At 49.6% G+C, this 18,379-nt stretch overlaps 1 protein-coding gene across 2 annotated transcripts; it reads left to right on the top strand.

Moving 5' to 3' along the window:
* The first annotated feature begins 2,714 nt into the window (after nucleotides 1-2,714).
* CRAT (carnitine O-acetyltransferase) lies at nucleotides 2,715-18,119 on the top strand. 2 transcript variants are annotated; one of them, XM_018074281.3, is made up of 14 exons: nucleotides 2,715-2,822; nucleotides 5,773-6,039; nucleotides 6,484-6,602; nucleotides 8,643-8,696; nucleotides 9,594-9,759; nucleotides 10,331-10,505; nucleotides 10,863-11,041; nucleotides 11,732-11,832; nucleotides 12,282-12,401; nucleotides 12,904-13,026; nucleotides 13,158-13,293; nucleotides 13,758-13,820; nucleotides 14,337-14,474; nucleotides 15,002-18,119. In XM_018074281.3, the coding sequence occupies exons 1-14, from the start codon at nucleotides 2,724-2,726 to the stop codon at nucleotides 15,215-15,217; spliced, it is 1,956 nt and encodes a 651-aa protein (XP_017929770.1). In that variant the 5' UTR covers nucleotides 2,715-2,723; the 3' UTR covers nucleotides 15,218-18,119. The 2 variants fall into 2 exon arrangements, with proteins under 2 accessions (XP_017929770.1, XP_008917659.2); XM_008919411.4 differs by lacking the exon at nucleotides 2,715-2,822 and adding an exon at nucleotides 4,578-4,721.
* The last annotated feature ends 260 nt before the right edge of the window (nucleotides 18,120-18,379 follow it).

Consider the following 18,379-nt stretch of genomic DNA (forward strand, 5'->3'; position numbering starts at 1 on the left):
GAGGCAGTGGAGAAGAAGAAATCCTGTATCTTCCTTTCTTTGAAATCGACGTTTATTTCTCAGGAGATACAAAGCAAACAAATCCATCCCAATTGTGCCATCTCACCAAGTCCTCCTCACCAATATCCTCCTAATCCATAGATAACACACTCCTAAGGCTGGGCAAGCCTTCAGAAAGTAGCATTATGTCTGTTTTCATCACTAAACATGCATTTCCCACTTGGACAGAGAGACTGGTGAAGGAAGTAACAAAGGCAACATCCAGCCAGTTTAGTTATTTCTGTTTAGCACAGCCAAGCCTCAGGCTGTGTAGGAGCACTGAGCTCTCCTACAAACTTACTGAGCCTTGTTTTTAGGTGTTAAGTCTGACCTGCATTCCTCTAAAAAGGACAATTCCTGCACAGACAATCTGGAGGAGTTCAACAGATGCAGCCCAAGAGCTTGGGGGATGCTGGGACACAGCCCCTTCCAGGTGGAAGCTTTGAAGATCATTTAATTCAAAGCTCTCTCAGGGTCCAGGATTTAATATTTAACACAAATGCGAGCTATTAACACATTAGAGGGGCTCTTTTCCCCAGCACCTGAACCCAGGATGACCCTGCAGAGCCAGAAAAGCTCCAGGAGGTTAAAGGTAGTTTGTATTTTGCTCCTGGTAAATGCAACCATCAACAGCAAGAGGCTGTGTAGAGAGGTCTGTCAAGGAACCTGGGTGCTAATGTCAATTTATGAATTCTGTCAGAGCCACTCTGTCCACCTTTTTAATCCCAGATTTTCTGCAGGCACTTGTCCAACACCAGCTGCCCTGGCACGCTCAGCAACTGGTCTCCACATCTCGGCCACTTCAGGCACTGGCTCCCTAACAAATACCACCAGCTCTAACTCCTTAAAGTATTATCAACTGCATTCACACAGAAAGCACCGCCCAGAAGCATCAGCAGCCTTTTTCCACAGTGCTGCCTGGCAGGTAGATCAGATTAAAAGGAATCCAAAGTCCCAGGAACCATGCAGAGCCTGCTATAGATTTGTCATACAACCTTTGACAGTCATCTGACTTCTCTGCCTTTCACCTTCCCCACACACAGAACAAATTCAGCCTCATCTCCTGCCCTGGGGTGTCACAGCGTTTGGCTCATTCCTGCAGAAGTTACAGCAAAACTTCCAGGTACAAGGATGAGAGGAACAACACGTGATGAATTTCAATGAAAGGCACGTGCATGTCTCTCTTCTGAAAATACTGCACACAACTCACAGCGACACCAGGATGGAGCTCTGCTTTTAAAAGTGTTTATAACATGAAAACAACGAAAAACTCCTGAGCCGTGGCATAAAAAGGCAAACACTGATGTGTCCATGAGCACAGGTGACACATAAATCCCAGAGGGGCGGCCAGGGCAGTGTCCTGGGCCGGGGACCCGGGTATTTGCCCTTCACAGAACTTTATCTCTTTGTATTTGTTTCTCAGCCATCGCTCCTTCTGACCCACACTTTGTTTAGTGCCTCTTGGGAAGGAGACCAGGAATACTCACGGAAGGGCTGCAGGGGTTACAGTGTTCTGGGATGAACACAGGAGAATCCAAACCTACTGGTGCGATGGAGCACAGCGGGTCAGCTTGATGACGAGAAGCAGCTTGGACTGAGGAGACCCTTCCAGGGGTGTGTGGTGGTGCGGGGAGGGGGACTTAAACTCGGGCAACCCACAGCACACGCCCCCCATTCCGCGCGGGAATCAGTCAAAGAACTGGGCTGGGGGTGACAGGGACCCCCGATCCGGCGGCTCCAGGGGTTCAGCCACGACCCCGCGCCACACCCCAGGCTCCGTCCCTTCCCCACCTCAGCAAACGCCCCCGCGCTCCCCGCCCCGGGGCGGCGCTGCCTCCGCGCGCCCCCGCAACCCGGCCCAGCGCGCCCCGCGCGCGGATGCCCGCGGCGAATGGCATACCCGGGAGTCCGTCGGGGCCCGAGCGCAGCGCCCCCCCAGCGCCCCGCGCCCCCCCCGCCCTCCAACTTCTTTGCCCGCCGGCGGCGGCCATCTTTGCAGCACACAAGCCCGGCCCTCGCCGCTCCGGCACTATCACCCGTGGCGCGGCCCTCTCCGCACGTCGTGCCCGCGCCCGCCAGTTTGTGCGGGCACTGCCCTTCCCACCAGCGGGGGAACGGGCGCGCGGGCGAGCAGGAGGATCTCCTCACCAGCGCGGGAGGAGGCAAGCTTAGAGAGGGCCGCGACACCGTCCGCGGGCTCCCCCCTCTCGCAGCATCACCCTGCCCCTTCCCAAGATGGGCGCGGGCTTCGCCCGCTCCAAATGCGTTGTGGGGGCCCGCCCCCGGCGGCGAGCGGGGCGGCGGAGCGGGGCGGCGCGGTGTCCTTACGGCGGGCCTGGGCTGGCGCGAGGCCATTGCTCGCCTTGGTGCCCGGGGCTGCGGTAAGGGCGCAGGGGGCGCTTGGTTTGCAGCCGGGGGAGGCCCGGTTCCGGGGGGACTTTCCCAGGCAGTGGGTTCCGGGCAGTGCCGCTGTTGGGGCTGCCCCAGCCCGGGGCACAGGCGCCGGGGAGTCCCCGATCAGGGCCGTAGGGCGGGTGTCCCGCGGTGTGAGCAGGGTGGGAGGGTCGGTCCCAGCTCCCGCAGCCCCCCCGGCGCGGGGCAGGGGCGCTGCCCGGGTCAGTCCCCCCGGGCCGGTCGGTTCCTCCCCGTGCCCGGCGGCAGCGTGAGCGGTTGGGCTGTCCGGGATGGAAATCACGGAATCACGGGGTAGTCAGAGTTGGAGGGGACCTCTGGAGATCGCCAGGCAGGGTCACCTGGAGCAGGTGACACCCGAACGGGTCCAGGTGGGTTTGGAATGTCACTGGAGAGGGAGACTCCACGCCCTCCCTGGGCACCTGTTCCAGTGCTCTCTGGAAAGAAGTTCTTCCTCACGTTGGTGTGAAACTCCTTATGTTTTAGTTTATGGCCATTGCTCCTCGTCCTGTTGCTGGGCACCATGGAAAAAAGTCTGGCACCATTCCCTTGCATGAGGATGATTAGTGAGATCCCCTCTCAGCCTTCCCTTCTCCCGACTAAACAGGCTCAGCATCCCCAGCCTCTCCTCATAAAAGAGATGCTCAAGTCCCTTAATCGTATTTGTGGCCCCTGCTGGACCCCATCCAGTAGCTCCTCGTCTTTTCTGTGCTGAGGTGTCCCACTGGGGCTGGACAGCACGGAGGGGCTGGGCTTGGGAACTGCTTATTGCAAACCCTGTCAGGTCCCGGGAGGAGGAGGCAGAGCAGCAGGAGAGCAGCTACAGGATGGATCCACTCCCGGAGTTAGAGGGCCCAGGCAGGGCTGGTTGTCTCTGGGCTTGAGGGAGTCTCCAGCTTCTTATTTAAAAATAAAAGACAAAGACAAACCTCTGACATCTGACACTCAAATACTGTGGCCGTGCTGAGAATCAGACACTGCTGTGAAATTCCTCCTGCCCCACAGCCCCTGGCTGCAGGTGGATTTCCTTTCCCACCAGCTTTGCAGGCTCTGGCAAAGGTCATCTGTCATGCTTGGACGTGGCTGGGGAGCGATGCCAGCCCACGGGCTGGCCCTGTCTGCACATCCTGCTCCACTGGTGTTCCTTTTCCTAGTGCTTGTGGGGGGAGGTGGGCTGTTCTGTTTGCTGCCAGCTGCCTCCTCAGCTCAGCTGTGAAGGCTGTTCCTCCTCCCACCAAACACTTTGGAGTTTAACTCCAGACTGAACAAGCAGGGGACATAAAAGAGGGAAGATGCAAATGCATTCCACGTTTTAACATGCAGTGGCTTCAGTTAGTTTGGTTTGGGATTTTCATTGTTACCCCAGGGGAAAATCTGAAAGTGTTTGCAATCATCATTCTTGAGCTGAGCTCTGCAGACTGTGCTTGTCAGCCCCTCAGTTCATTAGACAGACAGGAAGGAGGGGCTGATAGTCCTTGTGGCTGCACGAGTCTCTCATTGCCCTGCTGTGGAGATATGTTTTGGGTTTGGGGGTATTTTTTTTTAAAGGTTGACAAGCCAGAACTCCCCAAAGTCTCAGCTTGCAATAATGCCCACACATGCATAGGGAGTGAGGGCAGTTAAGATACTTCCTTTAGCCCCAACCTGAATTTGCCCCCATCTCCAACTAATCTTACACTACCACCAGTGAGGCTGGGTCACTGTCCTCACCTGACACCCTCTGGCCACCTTTGCCTGACTAAAGGGACAGAATTGCCCACCCCCCACAGAAGGGCTCCCTGCAGCTTTTCCCTTCCAGTGCCAGCTCACGGTGCCACCTCCTTCCAGGACATAAACCAGGGTCTCTCCTCATGTCCAGGCACCTCTCACAACAGCTGCAGTAGTTTCACCATCCATGCAGAGGCTGAGGGAACAACATTCCTGGAGCTGTCACTTCTGCCGTGGCTGGAGCCTAGAGCTGTTGATCAGAGAGACTCTGCCCACAGTTATTGATCAGCACTGCCAGGCAGTGTCTGCCAGGCAGACACAGAGAGGCACCTCTGGGGCAGTTGTCGCAACCCTGGTTTGATTATTCCCGTCCCTTCCCGGGGCTGTGCCAGCCCCTGAGCTCTCTCATCGGAGCAGTCATGTGGCACTTGGCTAATAAGGTGACGCCCTGCACAGGCAACACATTGTCAGGTGGAAGAGGAGACCCAGACAGGCCGAGGGAGAGGTTTACGGTCTTTTCTGTCCTCCCAGCCATGGATAGGAAGCAAGAGCAAGCAGAGAAGGTACAGTATGCCCACACTTCCATGATTAACACCCTTCGTTCCTTCCCAGCCCTGCCCTTCTTTCCTGCCTCAGTAATTCCTCCTTCTCTTGTTTTTCTCCTTCCTTCTCCAAACCTTGGTCTCACAGCTCTTGCCAGGTCCCACAAAGAGCACAGGGCATTCTCCCTGGGGACTTTGTCACCTTGCAGATTTAGATCTTTCTTTCTTCTTCTCTGTGCTTAACTGCTGGGAGGAGGTGTGGGGACAGCTATTTTCATGGTTTTGAAAATGAAAGGGATTGTTCTCTCTGGCTTTGCATCCTCAGTACACTGAGAATGCAAAGTCCAGAGTCCTGCAGGAGTGTCTGATTCAGTAGATCCAATGGAGAGAGAGATGCAGAGGGAACTGGAAACCTTTAGAGTACAATTTAAACATCTTCAAGTTAGCACTTGGGTTTGCTCTGTTTCATTTCTCTGACCAGGGAAATGGTTGGTGCTTTCTGAGGCTTCTGCTCCAACACAACCCACTTGGACCCCAGGAGCCTGTTGGCACCACCCACAATTTCCTGTAGTCAGAGAAGAGGCATTTTAATCCTGCTCCAAACTTAGCTAAATTCTGCCTCCTCAGAGCCAAAAGGGTAGTTTGGTTTGGCACGAGGGTTCTGTTTAACTTTTTTGCCTTCTGCTGTTGTAAGAAACTCTGAAAGTTTCTGACAGTACATAAGATGATTATTTCTTTCACAAGTTTCTTCCCACTTACCGTGGGATGGAAGGGTTTGACTTTGTCAAACACATGGAGACTCTCAGCTGGAAGGTGCCCAGTGTGGGAGATTATCCCAGCAGCATTTTCTCAGAGGAGCTGAGAATCAGAGTCTTGGGAGATGGAGTTCCTCTTTTGCAGCTCTCCTGGGTGCCCTGCACCCTCTCCAGCAAACAGCCGTGCTCTGCTCCCAGGCTGGGACACCTGTGTGCCTGTGGAGAGGCTGGGATGGAGATTCCCAGATCCAGGTTATTTGCTGGCTCGTGCACACCAGGGGGAAGCTTTGTCTCGACACTTGCTCTGTGCTTTGCAGGCCAGGCCCTGTGGCCTGCTGAAGCCGACAGCATCTCTAGGCAAGATCCTGGGCAGAATCCAGCTCCACCAGGAAGCACTGCCCCCCCTGCCCGTGCCACCACTCCAGCAGACCCTGGACAGGTACCTGCTGACCCTGCAGCCCATCGTGAGCCAGGAGGAGCTGAACCACACGCAGGAGCTGGTGGCCGAGTTCCGCAAGCCGGGAGGCGTCGGGGAGAGGCTGCAGAAGGGCCTGGAGAGAAGAGCCAAGAAAACAGAGAACTGGGTAGGTCAGGACTGTCCCCAGCTCCGGGGAGGGAGGGTGGAGGGCTGATGGTCACCTCTCCCATGTCCTGGCTGGGTCACTGGCACCTGTGTTTTAATGGCATCACCTTTATGACCAGTTTGTTGCTGACCTCCCTGAGCTCCTCAGCACAACTTGGGTGAGCAGAGAGGTTTATGGCAGGACAGGGAGTTGCTGGCCCCTGCCTGTGGCTGCTGAAGGCTCTGTCAGCATCATGCAGCTGCCCCAAGAAACTGAAGGAAACCCTTTACTAGAGCCCTGCACTAAGAACCCCTCCTGCCTTGCTCAAATCGCCCTCTCCCCTTCCCACCTGCAAAGCAGAAACCCCAAACAGTTTGTAAAGTGTGGGGCAGGGTGCTGAGACCTGTGAGCCAGGCTCAGGTCAAACAGCAGCTCATCCCTGCACGTTGCCTTTCTCCATCCCAGCTCTCAGACTGGTGGCTGAAGACAGCTTACCTGGAATATCGCCTGCCAGTTGTGGTCCACTCCAGCCCAGGTGTGGTTTTACCCAAGCAGGATTTTCTGGATCGACAGGGTCAGCTCAGGTAAAGTCCTTTTCTCCTTTCCCTTAGGTGGGATAAACTTTCTGTGCTGGACAAGGATGAGGGTGTTCAGGCTGATTGGGAAAGTAATTATCATGTGGTCCCCAAGTCTGAGCTGTCTGTGCTGTGCAAGAGGACTCCAAGGGCAAGGCTGCCAGGCTGTAAGGAAACTCCTGGTTGCACCAGGCTAAATATTTAATCACAGGAGAAAACAAGAGTCCAGTGGTTCAGGTATTAAACAGGGACTAAACACTTACGTTTAAGTCTTTGCTCTAGCACAGATCTTCATTGCAAGATGGTCAAATCACTGGCTGGAGGCATTGTGAGGATGTATCTGAACCACTAAGATTGTGTGTGCATTTAAAGGAGCCATAAAAAGTAGCCCAGGCATGTAAGGGAGATTATCCAGGAATGCCTCTGGAGTTTTCTGGTTTATAGGGATGAGGGAGCCCTATTGTGTTGTTTCACTTGTGATTTATGGTTTGGGAAACTTCATAGTGACCAGCCTCTCCACTCCAAGCCTTTCCTTGCAATCAGACCTTGCCATGCCCTCTCTTCCTTGTGGCCTCCCTTTAATTTTTAACCACTGCTATGAGTGTGTTGAATTCACCTTTCCAAACTTTAGCACTGACCTTTACACAGTTACCTTTGCCACAGTTATCAGTCAGCACTGCCCTGGAGATCAAAAGTAACAGCCAGGGGATCAGTGAGGAACAAATCCTCCCTCCCACCCCCGTGATACACCTGAGCAGAAGTGCAGAGGATAAACCTTACGACAGTGCAAGAGTACACAAACATCTTTGAAAGCTCTGTCATGTTATTCCTTCTTAAGCTGTCCAAATAGCACATAAGATCTGGAGACCTGCCAGTGCCCCAACTAGTAGAATTGAGAAGCTGCATAAGAATCTGGGCTTCCCTGTAAAACTACAATCTAAATGTGTGTTTGGGTAGTTTGTGGCTGTACAAAGAAGTTGTACAAAGTGCAACTTCAGACTAAAGCTTCAGAAACCAAAAGGCAAATTTAGAAAGTGGTGGTTCTCCACTCCTTAATCTGGTAACACTGCTGTCTGAAAATGAGTCAACCAACTTCTCCTCGAGCCCAAACTCTGCTCCCAGGCTGTTCAATCTCAGAAAAAGAACATAGGCTCTCTCACTGGTGTTTCCCTCAGGTTTTACAATTAGGCTGTGAAATTTTCATTGTAAACTATTTCTCAGGATGTCTCATTTAACAGCCCTTAAGTTCTTGGAGTTGTGTCCTTTGGTCATTCCTAGGGCTGGGTGGGCTGAGCCATCTGAGAGGACACAGCCTGCAAATGCCAAATGCTGGCACCACCTGACCACAACCTCTTGTCCCAGTGACCCCCTACCTCCTTTCCCCCATGGATGGGTGGGAGCTCCCAGGTCAGAGAAGGCTAATCTTGTCACAGCCCTGCTGGCACTGGCAGTGTTCACGTGATCCTGGTAAACACAACACCTCAGTGTCCACATGCAGCACCTCTGCCTTTGTTTCAGAGCCCTCAGTGCCAGAGGAAGGTTCTTCAGGGTTGCATGAGCAGCAGGATGTTCACTGGGTAGGAATTTAGTCAGCAGTGATGAGTCTTGGATGCAGGGAGAAACTTCTGTGATTTGGCTTGACACTCCAAGGTGGCCCCTGGCCAGGAAAGGGCAGAAATCCCCTTCTCTTGGTGCTGTTTTAATGCTGAGATTCAGAACTCGGATGTGATAAAATCCTCACAGATCAGTAACAAACGCTGCTGTTAGAGGGTCATCTGGACTGAATCCTGCTTTCTTGTAAGTTGTCCAGCATTCCTTTATACAGTAAGATACGTAAAAAAAGTGCCACGTGGGAGGACTACCCAGGTATCTCAAATCACAGCCCAGAGTGGTTGTGTCAGTGAACCAGATAGGCACAACAGGGGCTTGGCAGAAAGGCTGAGCTTTCTAAGGAGCAGAGAGCAGCTCTGCTAATCCTCCTCTGCTCATCCCTCAGCCCCAGATGGTCTGTGCTTGAATCTCAGATTGTTACATTTGATATTTTTCCAGGTTTGCTGCCAAGCTGATCGAGGGCATCCTGGATTTCAAGTCCATGATTGACAAGTGAGTTATTGACCCTCCTGACTGCTCACACGTTCCTTCCTGTCACAGAGAGGCTGAGCCTCGTCCATAAATCTCCCTTCCAAATAGAAAGGCAAGAGAAGACAGCGCATATTTGAAAAGAGATATTGTAATCCCCAGCACTGCTCACTGCCACAGTCACTACTGCTGGAAAGAAAGCAAGCTTACTTTTCTTTCTTCATGTTCTTTGTTTACCTTAATGCTTTCATTGGCACACGAACGTGCTTGCAGGGAGCGAGCCCGACTGCCAGTCCTGTGGAGCTTCGTGCTTCTGTTTGCTCACAGGACAAGGTACAGCTCAGGCAGCAGGAATCTGTTTCTCTCATTTTGGGTTCCTGGTGTTTCTCATCTCCCAGCCAGACGGGATGAGCTCTAGAGAAATTTGTGCCTCCCTTACCCTTTTTCTTTTAGTCACCAGCAAATCTCTGCTGAACATGCCATATTTATGGTCCAAAAATATGTTTACCAGCACCAACAGTCAAACAAGGTTCAGGGCTAGCTGTGAAAAGGGTAGTTGGAATATGGCTGATAAAGTGAGTGATTGACCCCAGCCTAGTTCATGTCATATCAGCACATCAGACACTCGTCACTCAGAACTACAGCCATGGAGTAGGTCCAGAGACTTCTCTGCTGTCACAGAGAGGACGGTGCTTTTTCCTTCCCAAATGGAAGGCCAGCAAACAGACATTTTTTGTAGCCCCTACTAGGAAAGCTGGTAGGAATGGGGAAGCACAGCCCTTTTTTTATCCCACCAGCATCTTTAGGTCTTGCTGGAGTGACAGCAGCAGCAGAGCTGAGCCTGTGCCCTGTGGGGAGCACACCCTGCTCACACTGATCTGTTTTCTCTCTCCCTCCCTCCTTACCTTGCTGTGTCTCCAGTGAGACCCTTCCAGTGGAGTACATGGGTGGGAAGCCCCTCTGCATGAACCAGTACTACCAGATCCTCTCCTCCTGCCGCATTCCCGGGCCCAAGCGGGACTCCATTGTCAACTATGCCAAAGGCAACAAGCAGTCCAGGCACATCACAGTGGTTCACAACTTCCAGGTATGGCAGCTCCTGAGCTTTCAAAGTGCCCCTTTCAGCTAGTTGTGATCCAGAAAGGGAACAAGAGAAAGTCTCTGCCCACAGGGTTTGCCTCACCTGGGAGTCATTCCTGCTCACTTTATCCTCTTTGGCCAGCAAGGCCAAGAGCTGGAATTACCATGTGTGAGCAACAGAGTGCGAGGCAAAAAAATGCTCTCTTCCTCTGTTTCTTGTTCCTGAAATTCCTATCTCTCAAAGCCTAGAGATTATGCCTGGAATTGGAAACTGCAAGTGGAAATTGGATAACAAACCCTCCCACCACAGCTTGGTCTCAGAAACAGGAATTCCTCATGTGTTTTGGCTCTCATTACCATGGTTTCTGAGCTTCTTAAAACCAGGACTGTATTTATGCCCTGCAAGGGAAGCTGGACTTGGGTTTCTCAATTCTGAGTATCCTTCAAAGTTCTGCTTAAAGCCAAGTTCTTAGGTCAGGTCTTACCTTCTCAAAGTAGCTGTTGCCTGGTTTTTGGGTCTGGACAATAACAAGCTTCTCCCATTCCCTCTCTCCTTGTCCACTCTTCTCACCATTCAGTTCTTTGAGCTGGATGTTTACAACAGTGATGGATCTCCCCTGACTGCCGAGCAGCTCTTCATCCAGCTGGAGAAGATATGGAACACCTCCCTCCAAACAAACAAAGAACCTATTGGGATCCTCACCACCAACCACCGAAACAGCTGGGCAAAAGCCTACAACAACCTCCTGAAAGGTCTGTAGATCCCCTAACACACAAGTGCTAACAAACACTGCAGATCCTTGAGCTGCCAACCTCACCACTGTGCTCTGCTCAGAAATTTGGAAGCTTGTTCTGGACAGGTGACATGAGGTTTTCACCTCAAAGAGCAATCAATGCAAGGTCAGAAGCTCGGTTTGTTAGACCTGAAATCCCAGAGTTTGTTGCCTTGCACATGTAAACGATGTGAAAAAAGGAGGGTGAATGCAGCATGTTCAGACCTGTAATAGCTGTGTACACCCCCACTGGATTCCCACACCGGGTCCTCCAAACCTGCTCTTGCAACAAGGTTTTCAACTCCCCTTCCTTACTGGCGGTTCCTTTCTCTCCCAGACAAGACCAACAAGGAGTCTGTGCGTGCCATTGAGAAGAGCATCTGCACCGTGTGCCTCGATGCCCCCATGCCCCGGGTGTCCGAGGACATCTACAACAGCCGCGTGGCCGCGCAGATGCTGCACGGCGGCGGCAGCCGCTGGAACAGCGGCAACCGCTGGTTCGACAAGACCCTGCAGGTAAGTGCTGCTGCTCCAAAGGTGCTGCAGGTCTGGGTCTGCAGATTTTTTTCTCCTGAGACTACAAAGGTCCAAGAAATCCCTTGTGCAGGCGAGTTTTCCTCCTGTCAAGAGGGTGGAAAAATAAGGCAGACGAGGTGTGGTGGCTGACAGTGCGAGATCCTGTGGTTCCCCTTGCAGTCACCAGCACTCTGCTGCCTCAGGGATTTGTTTCTTCTACTGCCTCTGCCCACACTTACTCAGTGCAGCAGGTCTTTGTGTTCCTTATAAATCAATTTTCTGCCTGCGGTGAACAATTCCTTGTCTGCTCAGAGGCAGCCCAAACGATGGGAGGTCTGTTCCTTGGATCTCCTCCAGGCTTGTCACTTTTCCTGGTTCTGCCAGGAGCTGCCCAATGGCGTTTTGTTTTGTTTTCTCAAACATAAGCTGCCATCCCACAGCATCCCTCTGATCTTTTCTCCATTCAGTCTTGTCAAGAGCCTTCAACAGCAGCTGCTATTGGAGCTTTTCCTTCATTAGTTGGTATATCCTGGCTTGTGGATTGTAGCAATGGTGCTTTAGAAGATTCTTCTTGTACTTGCTGAACTGTTCATAATGTTTTCAGCTGTTTTGTTCCTATTTGGAACTCTTCACTGATGGGATAAAATTTAGAAGTTGCAGCTAATTCCAGTTGTGCTGCTTCTCTCCCAGTTCATCATTGCTGAAGATGGCTCCTGTGGTCTCGTGTATGAACATGCTCCCTCTGAAGGTCCTCCCATCGTTGCTCTTCTGGATCATGTCGTGGAGTTCACGTGAGTCCTGCCTCCCCTGCTCTTCCTCACTGTTGGGAACAGTTTCTAAACCACCTGCTCCCCAGGAACATGCCTCTTCACAGCTCAATCCCCAGGAATCTGTTCTGGAGGAAGGGTGGTGGGATGCTAATTAGGTATTGCAGTTCTTGTATCCATGAGGAGAACTGAGTGACCAAGCTACTCTGGTAGTACTGCTTCCACTCTTGGGGAATTGCACTAACTTGAGCCAGGGAGAAGTGTTTGTTTCTTCTTTTGGGCAGAAGGCACAGAAGACATTTCATTCACACCCTTTGTAAAACAGCATACTGGCATTGTGAGGAATTTTTCAGAATGTAACCAGTGTCACAAGGTGTTAGGGAGAATCTCCTGTGCATTTCTATCCAGGCTCTGGTGTTCAAGCTGAGCCTTATGTCAAAGGTCTGATCAAACAGAACCATTTCTCTGTGCAGGAAGAAACCCGAGAAGGCCAGATCACCAACGGTTCCTCTGCCAATGCCCAAAAAGCTGCGGTTTAACATCACCCCAGAAATCAAGAATGACATAGAGAATGCAAAGCAAAACCTCAACATGTGAGTATGAAGCAGTGGAGAGGTCAGTGAGTGACTGGGGGAGTAATTCATGTCTCCCTTTGGAGCATGTCAGTGGTTTAAATGAGGCTTTCCCTGCTGCAACCAGGGAGCATTCCCAGGGACTTCTGGGGTCAACAGCACTGAATTGAGCTGAAAAGTACTAAAGCCACCTGCCAGGAATAAAGTCAAAGGTGCTGGAAAGGGGTAATTACTGATCCATCCCATTTGCTAAGAATGAGCAAGACTTTACTGGATCCAACTGGGAATACTGCAGCATAAACACACACAAGCCCATCTGAGCTGGTGAAGATTTTCAGCAGTGGCCAAAAAAATCTTACCTCTGTGGTGCTGGCCAAAGAAATCTGTGTGTGGTGGTGCTCTCTGTCCCTGCATAGGTCAGATCCACATGGCCTGTTCCCTCTGAGCCTTGTGAAAGCAAATCCACTCCTCTGTGTTACAAGAACAAGCAACAGGCAAAGAAACACTTTTTCTTTCCTTGCAGAATGGTCGAAGACCTGGATATCAAAGTCATGGTCTTTCATCACTTTGGGAAAGGCTTCCCCAAGTCAGAGAAGATAAGCCCTGATGCTTTTATCCAGCTGGCCTTGCAGCTGGCGTACTACAGGTAAGAGCACCAGCAGGGAATTCCTCAACCTCCTCAAACACACGAGCTTGATAAAGGTGGCACAGAGAAGCCTCTGCAGGGCCTTTCCCCCAGGGCAGGCTCAGTGCTGTGACTGTCCCCTCCTCATGCAGGATGTACGGCCACGCCTGTGCCACGTACGAGAGCGCGTCGCTGAGGATGTTCCGCCTGGGCCGCACCGACACCATCCGCTCCACCTCCGTGGACTCCCTCAAGTTTGTGCAGTCCATGGACAGCCCTGACAAATCGGTGAGGAACTTGGAGTGAGAGGACTCCGCTCCTAAAAATAAAAGCTGCTTACTCGGCTAACCCTGTGTCAGCTGGTTTCAGCTGAGCGGAACTGCACCCGTTACGAAACTGAGCCAAAACGTGGCTTGAGATACGTATTTACAAATATAAAACCGTGGGTTTCATTTGGCTTTTCTTCCACATGTGCTGAAAGCCTGGGAAACAACACATGGATGTTTCTAATCCCGCCAAAAAGTCCCTTCTAAAAGTCTGTTTGGCTACTCAGACTAAGTTCTGCTACTGATGGATGAACTCCATTCAGAATGAACAAACACAGCAAAACAAAACAATGTAAAAATTAAATCTAGTAAATATAAAAGTTAGTTTTGTACAGACACCCAAGACAGAAATGCCCTCCATCCTAGAGGAACAGCCAAAATGAGGTTTTCCATTCCTGAAAAAAAATTACATCTGTGTGTTCTCAGGACCAGGAGAAAGCAGACCTGCTGAGGAGAGCCACAAAGGCCCACAGGGAATACACAGACATGGTGAGTGTCCTCTGTGCAGCCAGACTTGGGGTTTTACCCAGAAAATGATGGTTCTGGGGAAAGAAGACCTTAAGAGCTTTCACTGCTGACACAGCAATGTGACTGTTGCAAAGGTCTAACTGATCTGACAGTGCTCTGAGGCCACTGAGTGAATCCTTTCTCTCTAGCTAGTGGTTTAAGTGTCCCTTGTGACTGACCTAAAGGAGAGGATCACATATTACAATAGCTTCAGTTCTTACCATCATTGCTGCTCATAAATGCCAAAGTTGCACAAGGACCCCTTAAACCAGAGGGAATCCATGGGCAGGAACTGTAAGGTTGGTTCCACTGGTGTGTTTAATTTCACAGTCCATACAATTAAGAATGACTGTTGGTCCTAAAGGCAAGATCTAGTTTCCTTCTAACTTCCAACATGTAGAGATTTTTAGAAGTGTTCTTTTCTTTGTCCCAAAGAAATGGATAGTTTTGCTCACTGGCCTGCTGGACTGGCTTTCATCTGCCCTTCCTTCCTTCCAGGCCATACGGGGCAATGCCATAGACCGGCACCTCCTCGGCCTGAAGCTCCAGGCTATTGAGGATCTCGTGAGCATGCCAGAGCTGTTCATGGACACAGCCTATGCTGTTGCAATGCACTTCAATCTCTCAACCAGCCAGGTAGGACAAAAGTGCTTTCTCTGCTTCTTTTCATGCTTTTCTTCTCCATGTTTCTTTCGTTCCTTTCTATTATACAGTAATCTTCATTTGAGGTCAGGAATTTTTAAGCCAGCTGCCAATCCCATAAAGGTGCAGATCTGACCTTACAGCTGCCACAGTCCCTCACAGCCTTGTAGAAACTAACCTAACCAAAGCCAGGATCACCAGAAGTGTTTGGTGCCTAAATGCAAGTGAGATCAATGAAGCCAGCTGCCAAGACAGCTTCATCTTATCTGCTGTGCTCTGATTCTTACTTGTGACTTACTACAAGTTTATCCTGGGGAGAAGCACTCCTTGGGAAATGCAGAGGAAGACACATTGCTGCTAAACTGTAGGATCCAGCATGAGTGTGGTGGGAGGTGGGGCTGACCAGAGGCCCTTCTAGAGCACCTTAATGAGATGAGTTTCCTGCTGACAGAGCTGTTTGCATTTGATGGTTTCCCTTCTCTCTGACTGGTCAGAAGGTTTTAATCACATTGTCTCCACAGGTCCCAGCAAAGACAGACTGCGTGATGTGTTTTGGTCCCGTGGTTCCAGATGGCTATGGAATCTGTTACAACCCCATGGAAGAACACATCAACTTTGCAATTTCAGCCTTCAACAGCTGTGCCGACACAAACGCCGCCCGCATGGCACATTATCTCGAGAAGGCACTGCTAGACATGAGGATCTTGCTCCAGGCTGCTCCCAAATCCAAACTGTAAGAGGCAAACATGATGCAAACCCCCCCCCTAGTTAAAGGGGCTATGCCTCATGCGCTGAAGTTCCCAATTCCTCAGACAATAATTGAGAGAACAGCTGCCCCTGGAACCTAGGAAGGCTTCTATCATTTGCTTTCATCAAGAGGTTACACAACAGTCACCCGCAGATAGCAGACTCTGTAGTGAAAGGAAACAGTCTCAAGCCAAAGTAGAGCTGACTGGTCCTCTCCCGTCAATGCAAAGTGCACCTTCCTGTCCTCAAAGAGGACTCAAATATGATTTTTACAAAACTTACTATAAAGGAATACAGAAAGCACAGTCCTTACCAGTATCTAAATCCATTTGGTGAGGAAGGTAGTTCTCCAGGAAAAGCAGGGAATGTTTATTGTGTGATGCAACTACTAAGTCTTCCGAAGAGCGTCTTTCAAACTTGACTGAAGGTTTTTCTGCTGCTCCAGCAAAACTTCACCACTGAACTTTGGCAAGGGGAGAAAGAAGTTAAGCCAGAGCAGATCCAGCCTTGTTAGAGTGCACTGCACTACTAATCCCAGGCACTCCAACCAGTATCTGCTTTACAGGAACATTCCCTTCCCTTCATTTTAGGACACTGGGATCTCCCTTCTGTTGCACTGACCTTATTAACAACAGAACATGACTCGCTGCAAACTAAGGTGGTTTTTATTGGTGGTTTTGTTGTTGTTGCTCTGGGCTGTTTGTTAAGCTTGCTGCTGTGGTCCTGCCATTGATCTTCCAGCTCAGCCTAAAGCTTTTTCCCCCACAAAGCTTCTATGAAACTCCTCTCACATAGGTTTTGCCAGCTTTGGCTTCACATCTGCAGAGATGAGAAGAGATTGTCCATGCATTCAGCAGGACACTTGCTAAGCTTTGTACCTTTCTTTGGAACTGAGGAAAGGAAAAAGATGCTGACTCTGCCTACCAGCCATAAGGCCACGTGCCTCATCTCCTTCAGGACTCACATGTTTATACCTTGCTTTCAGAAACAGCCTTTTTGTGCAGACTGTTATGCCTGAGCTGTGGACAAATAAGGACATTTCTGATCAGGAACTCCAAACATTCTTCCATTTCTGGCCCACAGAGTTAAAATCTGTTAAGGGCCAGAGGAAAAACAGCTGCAGAATCACCCTTCTTTCACACCACTCGGCTTTTAACAAGGCAGAAAACCTTGAAAAGCTGGGAACACGTGGACACTGTAGATGTTTGTGCACTGTGGCAGCCACTGTTCCTGCAGTATCAGCACCTTTCCTGCCACTCTTGGGAGTTATTTCTTACTGAAATATTACTCCAATTTGTGTCAGCTTTATTCTGTAAGAGAATGATCTCATGATCATGTTTTCGTGTTCGGCTGACAAACTTGAGACAGTAAAAGATGATATATAAACATTAACATACAATGGTAGCATAGGAACTACCTCCAACCAATCCTGCCAGAATCCAAGTTCCTGACTACACTTTCATTTAGTAAAACTCTATGGTAATAAGGAATTCTAGTGCTGTGTCTGCAACAGGAATTCTGTATTTAAATTGCACACCCTTCAAGATATGTCTGCTGGGACATCATCATAGACAAGAAGCATTAGGAGTGTGAGGGCCTGTTTCTTTAACAGGGAAATAATTGCAAGGGACATGATCAAAGTGCCTTGGTGAACAAAAATGAAGAAATTTGCACTAAATGCTTTGGCATTTTTTTCCTGAAAGGATGTTATTTCAAAGCTTCTATCTTATACTTAAACCTTAAAGAAGAAAATTTAACTGAAACTCACCTGCACAGCCAGTGATTGTATAAACTGTCACTTTTACATCATCTACATGGGTTTAGTTGATCTTTTAGAAGAATCCTGAATGGAGTGAGACAGCCTCAAGACACGAATAGGAGCACTACAAACCTGCAAGCACACACCTCTCTGCTCTGTCAACTCCTCTGTATCAATCAGACAGAAAACTGCAAGAGGATAACTCAGTATTATCAAACTCTAAATGACTGTGTAAATAACTACAGAAAAGATCAAACCTTACTGGAATTACATCTGGTTTTATGGAGCCTTTCACGTGGTAAAAATACTCTTTTGCCAAAGTAATCCTGCCCCCATACTGAATCAGCCTCTGTTGCCAGGGGATGAGTTATTTTTCCATGTCTGCAATGCCTTCAAGCACAAGTAGTGCCACTGAAGTATTTGAGACTGGTCCTTTTCACTTCTGTCTCAAAGGGGGAAGGCTCTCCAAGGAAAGTGCCTATTAAAGATTAAGCATAAGCATGTGCTGCTGTGACTGTACCTCAGAAGATGGGATTGATCTATCCTGGATCTAAATCTGGATATCCCACTAGCTTCAGCAGAGTACAGCTGCAAGGAGCAGACTGTCCCACTGAAAGAGATACAAGATTCATAACCCACTTAATGCATCCTTACTGATACACAGAGCTGAAATTCTGATGAATGAAGCTGATTTTTGGAGTGCTTGAAAGGACGCTGCTAAAATCATTACAAGGTTTTTCCTTTAAAAAGCCTTTTCTTATTGTACAAGTTCTAAAATGTGATGTCCTTCTGGTTCATACCCTTTAAATTTTTTCAGTGTTGACTTAAAACTGTTCTCCCTGTTTCTGATTGTTTTATCAAGAGATTGTCTTAAAGGCAAACAAGGTACAAGAAACTAAAGCTCCAGAAAAGCTACCGTTTTGGAACAAATAATTTAAGGAATTCATAGACTGAAAACATTCGGATAACTCTTGGGGTCTGAGTGCAATTTCTGATACAGCCTGGTAGTGTTGCATGCTTTGCTGGTTAGCTGTGTTAAAATCCTGTTTGGGTAAAGGGATCCATGTCATGTAAAGTTTGGAACCGTTCGTTGAATAAACTGAAACACAATAAACAGATAAGTGCTACAAAAAGGCTTAAATCTCCTCAGACACTGCAGAAGTTACATAACTGCCCTCATTGGGAGGATGTTTGTGTGGGGACAGCAAGAACAGTGAACCACAGCATTCTGTCACCTTCCTTTTTATTGTCTTATCTCTATCCAGCCCCTTGGAGTACAGGGGAGGAATAGTAAGCATCTGCTTGCAAAGCCACATATTCCAAAGAAAATATTCCATTTCAGAAAACTAGTGGCAGGAGACTTCATACAAGTGTAGGATAATAAGGCAGAGCT

This window comes from Manacus vitellinus, unplaced genomic scaffold, assembly GCF_001715985.3.
Source record: "Manacus vitellinus isolate BGI_N305 unplaced genomic scaffold, ASM171598v3 scaffold_27_pilon, whole genome shotgun sequence".
NCBI lineage: Eukaryota > Metazoa > Chordata > Aves > Passeriformes > Pipridae > Manacus > Manacus vitellinus.

What these genes read in the sequence shown, in the direction of transcription:
- CRAT (XM_008919411.4), top strand. Translation starts at nt 4,578, where the DNA reads ATGTGGCACTTGGCTAATAAGGTGACGCCCTGCACAGGCAACACATTG. An exon ending in CCAAGAAAACAGAGAACTGG is followed by an intron (nt 6,040 to 6,483) that starts GTAGGTCAGGAC and finishes TCTCCATCCCAG; the next exon opens with CTCTCAGACTGGTGGCTGAA. An exon ending in TTCAAGTCCATGATTGACAA is followed by an intron (nt 8,697 to 9,593) that starts GTGAGTTATTGA and finishes CTGTGTCTCCAG; the next exon opens with TGAGACCCTTCCAGTGGAGT.